At 48.5% G+C, this 13266-nt stretch overlaps 1 protein-coding gene across 3 annotated transcripts in view; it reads right to left on the reverse strand.

Annotated features, from left to right (window-relative positions):
• Positions 1-272: 272 nt before the first annotated feature.
• The window catches only part of POC5 (POC5 centriolar protein), a 30916-nt gene continuing 17922 nt past the window's right edge, over positions 273-13266 (reverse strand). For all 3 annotated transcript variants that reach the window (XM_060201070.1, XM_060201069.1, XM_060201071.1), the window contains 2 exons: positions 4438-4614; positions 273-628 (listed from right to left, as the gene is read on the reverse strand). In XM_060201070.1, the coding sequence (XP_060057053.1) occupies positions 485-628; positions 4438-4614 (321 nt within the window). In that variant the 3' untranslated portion in view covers positions 273-484. The remainder of the gene's footprint in view (positions 629-4437; positions 4615-13266) is intronic.

A 13266-nucleotide genomic window follows, 5' to 3' on the forward strand; every position in this document is an offset into this window, starting at 1 on the left:
GGGCATGAGGGAAGACACACAGTGAGACGTGAACTGGGTGTAGCCTACTAACACCAGAGCAAAGGACTCTGGGAAGGAGGGACGGGGACGGGCTGGCGGGTGCTGGGGTCCTGGTGCTTGATGGCGGAGAGAGACCTGTGCTCGGGGAGAGAGCGTCTCAGACACCTGTCATGCGGAGAGAAGACGCTGGTCCTATGTGTCAGCAACTGGCCCCCCAATAAAGGGGGACCAAACAAAAGATAATAAAGAAAAGAAATCAAGTCCAGTTTTTTAATTAAAAAAGTTTTACTTAATTTCTTAAATAAAAATAACATTACAATAATTCTACATATAATTATGGTATGGCTTAAAAAAATCTTGCAGTTAGAAAGGTGAACATGATGTACCTGTGATGCTCTAGGAACACGGAGAATTTAAAAACTACAGACTTTCAATCCTTCGAACAGGAGAGGAATTAAAAGACCTTCACGTGAGCGTGTTCGGTTCAGTCGACCACTCGGATGGAGGGCATGCCAGCCAGAGCCTGCGGGTGGGTGGCCCTGGTGCCCAGAGGGCGGGGGCCGGAGCTGCCTGCTTCAGGATGAAGACCTCGGGGATATTTTGCCGCCGTGGCTTGAGGAATGGTTTGCTGAAAAGATCAAACCCTGTTTTAATAACAGCCCAGAGTCGTGTGCACCCAGCACCCCCTCGAGTCTAGCCCCACACGCATGCATGACGCTTCACACGCTGGGGACACTGGTGACGGTGCGTCCAGGGGCCGGGAGACACGCTTCACTGCCACCTGCGGACCTGGGTCTGCACCCCCAGCCCCTGCGCGGCACCTGGGCGCTGGGGCAGTGCCACCGGGTCTGCCCTGCTCTCTCTGGCCCTGTCTCTGCGACTCGGAGTGAACAGTCGGCCAGAGGCCGTGGGATCAGTGGGGCGGCAAGCCCTGTGGGCCACCCTCTAATGCATGCAGCTGGAGCATTCAGAGCTGTCTCCCCACGATGAGAAAATGAGCGAGCCGGGAACGTCGCCGGTCAGAGAGACCCAGTGAGGCCGCGTGAATTCTCCCAGGAAGAGCTGTCGGGTGTCTGCAAGCAGGCCAGGCCACGGCCTGGCCTTTGCTCCCTGCGTGCATCCCTCCCCGCACCTGACTGTCCGCAGGTGAAGTCCGTCCTGGGAAGCCCCGAGGAGCCCCGGCCGACCCTTGCTTCCAGCTGGACTGAATGATGCCTCCTTACTTGACCCGCGTCACCTGGGAGCTGACTAGACCTTTATGGCCACACAGGATGTCATCTCACCAGCTACCTGGAGCTCCCTGAACGGGGACCACAACTTCCTGCATGGAACTGGAAGCTGGGCACACACGGTGAGGAAGGGCGTGCAGACACGCCACCAAAGCCCTGGGGAACCTCCTAGGCAGGTCACAGGCACCTGACCTGACCTGCACAGGCAGCAGCACAAGCACACAGACTAGACACCAGGCCCGCTCACACATCCAGCGCTTGGCATGTGGTCCTAAAGCTGGCACGGCCCCAGCAGGCAGCAGTGGCTGCCCTATGGAAAGGCTCGTGCTAGGCCTGGGGAGCTGGCTTCTCTCCCTCCCTCCCTCCCTGTCTCCCTCCCTCCTTCCATGCAGCGAGGACTGGGCTTGAGCCTGGGTCGCACACACGTGGCGAAATGGCGCACAACGCAGGCTGGATCGCTGGAAAAATCATGACTTATTCGTCCATGTTTTTCTGCGCAAGAATGTAGCATGAGTTTTCTGACAACTCAGTGTTTCTCCATATCTAGATTCTTATCAGGTCTTGCCACTTAGATAACTTTTTTAATATGTGAAGCATAATTTTATATATATGATCAAAACATTCACCATATAGTTCAAAAATCCTGATAAGCTTTTGCTTGAAAAAAAAAATAAACAGACCCATTAAGGTAAATAGCTTCGTGTTCCTGCCTTAAGGAAGAGTTCTTCAGTAAAGGAAGAAGAGGCATGACCTCGCCGAGTATTTCATGCGGTCTGGGAGGTGGGAGTGGAGAAAGTGTTCGACTCTTAAGCACGAGGTCCCATGTTTGACCCATCTACTTCCCTTTCTCTCTGTTCCCCCCCCCCCTCTCTCATTAATAAACACAATCTTAAAAAAAACAAGAAGCCCTTTAAAAAGGGGCACTTTTATGTTTGTTCGCAAATCACTGGGTAAGTAGCACAAATAGGAGCGGCTCTTGCAATCAGCCTAAAGTTGTAGTTGTTGCGCCTAAAGTTGTAGTTGTTGCTCCTCATCTGCCCGAGTGAGAGGGCTGAGGGGAGCAGATCTGGGGTAGCACAGGCACCGTGAGTCACAGCACAAGGCAGAGAACGAGGTCGGAGCAACCATCCACACCGGCTCAAGTGTCAGACATCTCAGTTTTGGTTTATTTTTAATATAACTATGGTAATTCTAGATCTTGATTCTTGGGATAAAAGTGGGAAACAGTTCGGTGGACGGTCGTTGTGTCTGGGGTGGCGGGGGCCAGTTGGTGGCTATCTGACTCACGGCCAGTCCCTGGAGAAGCACAGAACTTCCTCAGCGGAGAAAGGGCCTTGGGAAGGTCAAAACGAGACCCCAGAAACACAGGTTCTGAGTCTTAAGTTCCTTCATTTTTCTTCTGTGAAGCACAAATTCTTCTCATTCGTATAAAAGCAAAATGGTTTTCTGCACGTAAAGACGCATCACCCTCCCTTGATCTCAGAGACGCAGCTCTCCTCAAGACCCTTCTCTGAGCACTCAGCTCCCTGTGTGGGGCAGTCAGACGAGGAGCCTCTCTCTCTCCAACCGACTAGGACGGAGGCTAGGGCGGCCTCCATCTTCCCTGGCTGCGCCTGTGCCAGGTGCCTCGCCTCAGCCTTACACGCCGCCACCGAGGCCTATTTTTGCCAAGGCTAATGGCAAAAGGCTAACACAGCCTCTCCTGATGCAACCAACGCGGGAGAACCTAGTGCCCTGGATGGGAGGGATTAAAAACAAAAGACCATCACGTTTTGCTAGCACTCTGCCATCATTAGCAGAGAGGAAAACTCTGACATTACTTACGTGAAGGCTATTTTCTCTTAAAGTCCATAGTTCAGGGCTATGTTCTTGTAAATTCAAGTAAAACTAAGCTTTGCAAGACGGAGCGGTATCCTGTTCATTCTTCTCCGGCTACTTTGATTAAGTCAGTTTGACTCAGGATTTACAAAGCACCTAAATGCACCTCATTTTGCCATATTGTCCCGTTTAGTCGCGAATCTCGACAGGCGCCCTAGGAGTAAGCCTCCAGCAATGAATGATTCGCACCAGGGAAGAGGAGGCTCGTGTGTGTCTCCTGGTCTGTGTCTGTGTAGGGTCACGCAGGCTGAGGACCTAACTCGAGCGGTTTACTGCCGCTTCAAGTCCACGCTCTTCCTTTTCAGAGGAATTTAGTGCAGTCTGAGTTTTGTTTTTTTTCCCCCTCAAACTAGAAAGATGTTGGCAATTGTACTGGGAGAAGGGGAAAAGTCTTCACAAGGACGGGACAGGAATTACATTCCGCAGAAGGGCTGGCGAGGTGAAACAGTAGTTATGCAAAAGACTCCCACACCTGAGGATCCTACACCCAGGCTGCCCCAGCCCAGCCCAGCCCAGCCCAGCCCAGCCCGAGCGGAGTGGAGCTCTAGCGAAATAAACCCGCAAGGCAAAACAAAAAACCAGAAGCAGCTCGGGGGCTTGTTCTGCTCCCAGACACCTGCTACTTGGTAGAGAGCTTCGGGACTAAACAGGTGGGCCCGGCCTGCCGGGGCTCGGCAGTGTTTCCGACAGACTCTCCTCGCACCTTCTGCTTTTCCCAGCACAGGACAGACGCCACGGCACCGCCCACGGCATTCCCCCCGCGTGGTGGCTGGGGGCTCACACCCGGGTCCCCACCCTGGCGAGGGGTTTGACGCTTCTTCCGGACTACCTCCCGGCCCCAAAGCAGCAGCTGGCACCTGTCCCAGGGAGCGGCCATACGGACGCACGTACGGTCACACACATCACGTCATGTCACGCAGCCCTTCAGACACACTTTCTTTTTCTTTTGTCTTCTCCTTTTTCTACCAGAGCACTGCTCAGTTCTGGCTTCAGGCCTCAGGTGGTGCCGGGGATTGAACCCGGGAGCTTTGTCGCCTCAACTGTGCAAGTCTCTTTGTGTAACCATTATGCTATCCCCCCAGCCCCTGGATGACTTTGTGAATCTGATAATCCTTTAAACTGCTGTGAAGAACTGCTTCTGAAAGGTCCTAAATGAAGAAAGTAGGACTTGAAGCAGGTTTGACCCTAGTAAGTTTATCCAGATTCTAACGGTAAGAGGCTGCACAAGTCATCGTAAATTCTGATTTTTCTCCTCAACACATCGACTGTATCATCAACCTATCAGTTCTTCTAAAAAATATTTTAACAAGGTTATCAACGGTAGACTCACCACTGTGACCGGATGATGCTTTTCCACAACCACGGAGCTCATGGGCGGAGAAACTCCCATGATCGCTAGGCCGCTACTAATTCTGTTTTTTGCGGTGAAATCACATTTCCCTGTGATCCGAGCTGTAATGGTTCTTCCGGCTTTCTGTTGTGCAGATGTCACGACTCTGGGCGCATACTAGGAAAACAAGAGCGACATCCACATGGTAAACAGGTCACAGGGGAGCGCAGGGTACCTCTGGGCCTGTGACTTGTGAAGTAAAGGCACAGGCATTCGAACCATTTCATATTCAGACAAAGCTTACATGGCCAAAGTGAAACTTACGACATCTGTGAAACTGAACCGTATGGAAAAGCGTTTTATCTGTTTCCGCGGCCAGTGAAAATAGACGCTCTTGTCCATTTGAGTGCTTCCATCGCCCAAAGCCGTCTATGTGACAAACTAGGGCCTGCGCGGCAGCGACCGAGACCGAACTTGCGGGTCTCTCTTGAAGTGCGCAGCCCCGGGCCGAAGCAGGCCCTCGGCATGGCGCGCAGTGCCGGGCGGCGGCTCTAGCGCACCTGGGGCTGGAGGTGGGCAAAAGCTACTGTGGGTGCGCAGTGTCCCAGTCTGGCCGACCCAGCCGGGGAGGGACCCAGCACAAATGTGGGCGGGGAGACCACAGACCCTTAGTTTGAGACCCGTGTGACTACAGTGACCGTGTCGTGGCGTCTTGTGCTTCTAGGAATTTTGGAGTTTCCATTTTAAAAATGAACATTGCTCTCATGAAGGAATGCTAATTGAGCTCCATGAATTTTCTACAGAACGGTTGTCTTCATTTATGCCTACTGCCTTAGTTTCACTTCCTTTTAACGAGGGGGGAAAAAACTGAGAAGACTTTAATTCACTGCATCACTTAAAAATCTCCAAGTCTAAGGGGCCAGGTGGTGGCGCACCTGGTTGAGCGCACATGTTACAGTGCACGAGGACCCGGGTTCAAGCCCCTGATCCCTACATGCAGAGGGAAAGCTTTGGGACTGGTGAAGCAGGGCTGCAGGTGTCTCTCTTTTTCTCTATAACCACCTTCCCTCTTGATTTTGGGCTGTCTCTATCCAGTAATGAGTAAACATTTTAAAAAAGGAGTAATAATTGAGAAAAATCTCAAAGTATGTTATTTGATGGGCCTTTGGTATTATTCTATCATTCGACAGACGTGGGATTGGAAATGAAATTTAGGAAAATAATAAAAGTCTCTTTTGTGTTCTACAAAAACAAAAGAGAAAACAATGACAGAGCAAAGTTCAGAACACCCAAATCACAAAGCGTTCCTGGACACCCTGCTACGTGGGCGTTTCAGTCATTTTACGGGGGTTATAAATCTGAAATACTTCTAGGGTCACAGGCGATGTAAAGACAGCAGTGAAGTCCCGTGTGTCCTTCAGTCTCGTGGCTGCCTGCATGACCATCGTCAGATGCTGTCAGGGCCGGGAGTGGGCGCTGGCCTGGTGCTCACCGGACCCACGGTCACGCCTGGTACGGCCTCTGCTGCAGACACACAAAGCTACCCCAGCGTTACGGAGAGAGCTCCGGAGCCTCACGCTCACACCCTCTTCCTCTTCTCACAGAAACATGCATTTCCGTGTTCTGTCCTTTCTCTTACTCCTTTGCTAATTAACCCTCCCCCCAGCAGGACCCTATTATTTCTTTTTCCTGTTATAAACTCAGGTCTCTTATAAGGCATATTTACATACAAAAATATTCTCCTATTGCGAATTATCTGTGTAGAATATACTGCAAAAAAAAAAAAAAGAGGGTGCTTCTATCAAAAGGAAGTCAGACTTTTTAGCTCCTGCTTCTCATTTTGTTTTAGGTCACAGCACATCAGCAATGACACGGGTCCCCACTCCCCTACTCCAACCAGTTCATTCTATTTTTGCTCACTTGAGTCCAAGGCAAACACGCTATCGGGGTTCCACTGTGTCAGCTATTCTTACTCTAACCACCTGCTCGGAAGAACAAGCGTCGCTCTGCGATTGTTTAACAGCATCTGATAAATGTTAAGGTCGTTCAATAAACACAGGTAGTCACAGCATAAGCACTTTCCCTGTTTCATTTCCCACTCTCTTTTACAGCACACCCAGATGAAAAGTTACAGTTACACCAAAGTCAAGGACTCGGGGGTGGAGGGGTGGGGTGGGGGGTTCAGGTCCTGGAACAGGATGGCAGAGCAGGAACTAGGGGGGGGTGAATTGTGTGAAAAACTGGGAAATGTTATGCATGTACCTACTATTGTATTTATTGTCAACTGTAAAATATTAACACCCAATAAAACATAAAATGAAATAATGAAACTGAAAAAAAAGTATAAAGTTATAGTTAATTTTTTTCTTTTACTCCTATAATGAAATAAACACCAACTGCTTTGGACAGCTAAGTTGTTTTCACTTTTCCAACATCTAATTGAATATCCTCTGTCAAAATATTTAGAAGCCCATTGTGAATCATGACTCTAAGTTCATTTTCCCTCTACGCAGTTTGTCCTAAAAGCAGATTAAATACTGTCTCCCCCCAGCATTACAGCCTTGCCACTCACTGAGTATCAGACTTCTGCATCTGACTTCGGGTACTTATCACTGTACGCGCAAATGGCAGAGCCCCAGCAACAACCTTGGAAGAAAAAAGAAAAGTCAGGGCCGGGTGGTGGCACACCTGGCTGAGCTCATGTGTTACAGGGCACAAGGACCCAGGTTCGAGCCCCCGCTCCCCACCTGCAGGGGGAAAGCTTTGCGAGTGGTGAAGCAGGGCTGCAGGTGTCTCCCTCTCTATCTCCTCCTCCCCTCTTGATTTCTGACGGTCTCTAGCCAATAAACAAAGGTAATAAAGTTAAAAAAAAGAAAAAGAAAAGTCGGATTCTTTCCTGCGTATCAGGTAGTTAACAGATAGGGAGACACACTGAGGCAGTGAGGTCCGGGCAAGGAGCCCGGCTGTGGAGCGCGAGGCTTGCAGGCCTGAGGCCCCAGGTTCAGTTCCTTACACAGCAAACGCTCTCTCTCGGCTCTCTTCCTCTGAAGAAACAAAAAGGCCTTTAAAAAGTAAAAGAACTAGTGAGCACAGTCTTTAGAGTGAAAAGGTAATTAGGCTACATACATCACCAGCAGCATTTAAAGAGAGAAATTTACAAGACTGTTTCTAACTTCTAGTCCTCATGGAAATTCTCCGGATGTTTAAACTAAACTCTGACCAAAAGAAAAAAAAAAAAAAGAGTAACAAAAACTCAGATTCTAAAAAGTCTACAGAGATATATTTTTGGATGAAATCCATTCTTTTGACCTGAGGGAAACTTTATTTCATATTAAATCATGCAGAACATGTTAAAGCTTCTTAAAAGTGACTTGAACATGTGGAATTAATCACTGGTGAGAAACACGTCTACTGGAAGCTGAGAGCCAAGCGTCCTGGAGCTGCTGTTCCGTGAATAGCCGCGCTCACCTGCGGGGGGAGTGCCGTCCAACTGAGGCTTTGAGCTGGACTAAGAGAAGCCAGGGCAGGTGGGGACTACCATAGCGGCCGACCCCCACTCAGTTAGCTGCCGGCTGCTCTGCAATGCCTTCAACACCCTGAAAAATATATCCTTTAACAAAGGATTGCTTTTAAAAAAAAAAAATTTTATTAATTTTATTTTTGAGGGAGATGAAGACACACACACACACACATACACACACACACCAGAACACTGCTCAGCTCTGGCTTATGGTGGGGTGGGGAATTGAACCTGGGACTTAGGAGCCTCAGTCATAACAGTCTATTTGCATAACCATTATGCTGTCTCCCCCACCCCAGGACTGTTTTTTGAAGACACTTCTGCCGCTCCTCTTATCCTATGGTTTTGTCAGTGTTAAATAAATAAAAAGAAAATGGCAATATAAAAAAAAAGAAATTAAAAATAAATAAAATCTTAAACAACCCAACACTCTCCCCTACTATGCTGACTCTTACTAGTAAGTGACAGTGTACCGTCTCAGCCCGTCGAGCGCTGGGACTCCAGGATTACCAGCTCAGACGACTTCACAATAGAAATTTTAGCATTTTAAGTCGCACTGACATAAACCACGAAGTCAAATGGAAGAACACATTAAATATATATATGTTTGTTTGTTTTTGTCATCAGTGCAACCTCACTGCTCTGGACCAACTTCTTTAGAAAGAGAAAGGGAGAGACACTACAGCACAAAGCTTCCCCAAGCAGGGCATGTGGGGCTTGAACCTGGGTCGCGCACGTTGCCAGCTGGGCGCCCGCCCAGATAGACTGTCTTGCCCACCTCTATTTGCTTCTTGACATCTGATCACGGGCAATACTGATCACTGCTCTCCTGGGGCTCTGAAACTAGGGTTTTCATAGACAGAACTAGAACTCTTAGAGATTGTGCCCCAGGCCAGGTCCTCACTCCCACTGAGGCTTGACTTCCTCACCTACAGAACCAGGCGGCTATCCCTCCCACACTATCCCCTTCCACTCTCCGTTCACATGACAGAAAGTGAAAGGCAGTTCACTAGCTGACTGCAAACACACAAGGAAGCTCCCTCAGGTATCCCAGAGTTAGGGGGCCAAGTGCCATCCACTGTTCAGCCCTGTCAACACTGAGAATCTGAACATGAAATCCCCATATTTTGATTTAAAAACCTGAAAATGTCTGCAGAAAGAAAGCAATTTTACACAGGAAGTTATGACTATCATTTAAATAATAACCCTCCCTTTTCTGGTTATTTTTTTGACCAGGCTTTGCAGTTTACTTCTGTAAGCACCTCCGGTTACCAACTGAAAACACAGACAGCAAGAACAAAGTTTGAACGTTCCTAGGAAGCTTTAGTGATTGCAATGAAAAGAAGGACTGAAAATGAAATGGATTTGAAAAATGAAATGAAATTGAAATAGAAATGAAAAGAAATTGAAATTGAAAATGAAATGAAATTGAAATGAAAAGAAGGACTTTAGGATTGAAATGGAAAAGCAGCCGAGATACCAAGTCTCCTTCTGTCCTCGACCGTGACCGTGTCACACCATGTAGGCCATCCAGCTAACGCATTTGCATATCTGATTTTGCTACCATGGCTCCTTAAAACAGTTCTTAAAAATATTTATTTATTTATTTATTTCCTTTTGTTGTCCTTGTCGTTTTACTGTTGTTGTTATGGATGTCGTTGTTGTTGGAGAGGACAGAGAGAAATGGAGAGAGGAGGGGAAGACAGAGAGGGGGAGAGACAGACAGACACCTGCAGACCTGCTTCACCGCCTGGGAAGCGACTCCCCTGCAGGTGGGGAGCCGGGGGCTCGAACCGGGATCCTGACGCCGGTCCTTGCGCTTTGCGCCACCGGTTTAATCTGCTGTGCTACAGCCCGATTCCCAAAACATTATTTTTTGAAGCAGTGGTAACTCTGTGATGGGTGTTTTGTCTGTTTCATCATTTGTTTTTCTGGGCAGAGACAGAGAGGCAGAGGGAGAGAGCATAGCACCGTAGCTTCCCTCAGTGCCGGGGGCTGGGTTTGAACCTGGGCTGTGTGCCCGGCAATGCAGAATGCTCCCTCAACGAGCCACCTCCACAGGCCCTTTACTGTGATCTTTAAAAGCGAAATAACTCTAAAATTGTCTTTCACTGCCGCCAGGCTTGGTGCCTGCACGATGAATCCACTGCTCATTGCGGCCACTTTTTTTTTTTTTCTTTCTTTTTTCTTAATGGACAGAAATTGAGAGGGAAGTGGGAGTTAGAGAGAGACACAGACACCACCCGTGAAGCTCCCCTCCTGCAGGAGGGGCCCAGGATCGAACCCAGGTCCTTGCATATGGTAGTGGGCCCTCTGCGGAGCACACAACAGACCCACTACAGCAACATGACTTAAAAGCCTCCCGCACAGTAAGCTTACTGTGTCCATCTGCGGATCAGATGATAATCCAAGAAAATCTTGTGGTCGGTCAGTTCTAGAGAAACACTATCCTGTCCTAACAGTCATGAAACCTAATCTTTGAACGTTACAGAGTGGTCCCAGATGACTAGTGATATACGTTGAACTTCTCATCCTTCTCAGCCACATATATGCCACGTCTACCTGTCATCTTAACGTAATTAAAAATGTCCGCCTCTTCCAGAATAGAATGGCAGGAAGTGAGGAAGTGATAGAAGCCATACAGGTTAACATACATTAAAAGCCTACTTCTATCTCTGACTTGCTCTTTTTTCATATGCACATGAAGGAACAAAGAAACTTTAATTGTGATTCCTTTTTTATATTTATTACCAGAGCACTGCTCAGCTCTGGCATATGGTGATGCGGGGGACTGAACCTGGACCTTTGGAACTTCAGGCAAGAGAGTCTCTTTGCATAACCGTATGCTGTCTTCCTTTTAAAAGCCATGGTGGACAAGAGTATTCTAATTACATATGGAAGAATGAAAATTCAGATTACACTTACAACTGGGTTGACTTAAGATTTTCCTTTTTGGGAGTCGGGTGGTAGCACAGCAGGTTAAGCGCAGGTGGCGCAAAGCACAAGGACTGGTGTAAGGATCCCGGTTCGAGCCTCCAGCTCCCCACCTGCAGGGGAGTCGCTTCACAGGCGGTGAAGCAGGTCTGCAGGTGTCTGTCTTTCTCTCCCCCTCTCTGTCTTCCTCTCCTCTCTCCATTTCTCTCTGTCCTATCCGGCAACAATGACAGCAATAACAACAACAATGATAACTACAACAGTAAAACAACAAGGGCAGCAAAAGGGAATAGATAAATAAATACAAAAATAATAAAAAAAGATGTTCCTTTTTCTGTAACCTGAAAGGCTATTCTTAGTGTGAATAAACTGAATGTGTATCTCTTTCTGGAGGAGTAAGGGTTCAGTTGGGAGGTAGGGTGAAAGAACAGGTACGTGACATTATGCTTTCCGGGTTCCAGGATTATTCTGGGGGTCAGATGCTTCTACAAAGTTCAGAACAAAAAGAGTGGTAAGCACCCCCCCCCCCCCCAGTTCTTCCTGTGCGCAGAGGGTGTGGTCCTATTTTAAGGAAGGAACTAAAGAAATCTAGCTGTGTGATTTGGATGTGCCATATGAGAGTGACAAACCGGGCATCTAAATAAGCACTGAGTTTAAGTGAGAGCATCTGCATAGTTTCATACTTCAAAAGTGGTACAGCCAAGAAAAGGAAAAAGGTGAACGTGTGTCGGGGTCGAATCTTAGTGTCCCATGTCCTGAGTCAAAATCCCCTCATGTATTCAAATTGCTCTTAACAGTCACCTTTGTTTTTTCAAGTTCTACGAATCAAGAGAAAACATAAGGGTCAGATTTCAGCATATTTTGCTCTCAGACAGCAGAAATTCAAGTCGGCTAGAGCCTTAATCGCCTGGCTGACCCAGCGTCTTCCTCAGCCCCAGAGTGAAGCAAAGCGACGGGACGTCCTGGGCACTCAGCAGGAAAACAGCAAAAGGCCTGCCCTGCTCCTCTCTCTCTCCCCATCCTCTCCTCCCTCTCCTCCTCCTCCTCCACACACACCAGGGTTACCTCAGCAGGAAAACAGCAAAAGCTAAGGCCTGCCCTGCTCCTCTCTCTCTCCCCATCCTCTCCTCCCTCTCCTCCTCCTCCTCCACACACACCATGGTTACCTCAGCAGGAAAACAGCAAAAGCTAAGGCCTGCCCTGCTCCTCTCTCTCTCCCCATCCTCTCCTCCCTCTCCTCCTCCTCCACACACACCAGGGTTACCTCAGCAGGAAAACAGCAAAATCTAAGGCCTGCCCTGCTCCTCTCTCTCTCCCCATCCTCTCCTCCTCTCCTCCTCCTCCTCCTCCTCCTCCACACACACCAGGGTTACCTTAGGGCTAAAACTATGTAGGTATTTGTATGGGCACCAAACCAGAGCAGGCGAGAAGGGTGCGCTGTATATAAACAAGTACAAAAGCGGGCGAGAGGCTCTTGTGTTGTGCACCTGTCCCCTCTGGTGAGGAGCATGCTGGGGGACAGAATCCAGGTCTGACAAGAGGCGGAGGCATCGGGTCACGGCATGTTCTGTCTGTGCCTCGCGCCACAGGGACGGTCTCACTGACGACGCTTCAGGGACTGCCTTCTCTAGTAGTGACTTAGTGAACCCCAGGAAAGGTGTTTTTCCCTTTAATCCTAACTTCATTCCAGTCATGAATGAAAATGTTAAACTTAATCAAATCAAGGTGGAGTCACTCCACAGGAGTGTTAATGATACATCTGCATTCAGGGCAGAGGGCAGACAGCATAATGGTGATGCAAAGAAACTCTTATGCCTGAGGCTTCACAGTCCCAGGTTCAATCCCTCACACTGCCATCAACCAGAGCTGAGCAGTGCTCTGGTGGAAAAAAAAAAAAGAAAAAAGATGTATCTACATTCAGGTGAAGGGAAAGCTGTTGTTGAACAGAAGATATGCAATAGTCATTAATCCTAAACTCTTGAAAAAATAGTCATTTTCGTCAAGACCAAACCAAATCCCTCAAACCCCTCTTGGTCCAGGAGACAGCTCAGCTGGCAGAGAGCAAGCGCCTCACTGTGCATGAGGGACTCGAGTCCAGTCCCGGGCCCGAGGGGGCAGCCTGGGCAGCACCAAAGGAAATGAGAACGGAGGAGTGCTCTGGTCTCTCCCCGCCACTGCCTCGTTCTCTGGTACACAGTGAGCGAGCTGAGGCTGCCATGAGGTGGTATCTGGTGTGAGGCTTTCAACTCACTCCCTGGTGCCGTATTCAAACAAACAAACAAACAAACAAACAAACAAACAAAACCAGGAGAGAACAGAAGCACTTCTTTTGAAAATTAAAGGTTTTTCTGACTAGTTTTTGAAAAATGCAAAAT

The sequence above is a fragment of the Erinaceus europaeus genome, chromosome 11 (genome assembly GCF_950295315.1).
Source record: "Erinaceus europaeus chromosome 11, mEriEur2.1, whole genome shotgun sequence".
Classification (NCBI taxonomy): Eukaryota; Metazoa; Chordata; class Mammalia; order Eulipotyphla; family Erinaceidae; genus Erinaceus; species Erinaceus europaeus.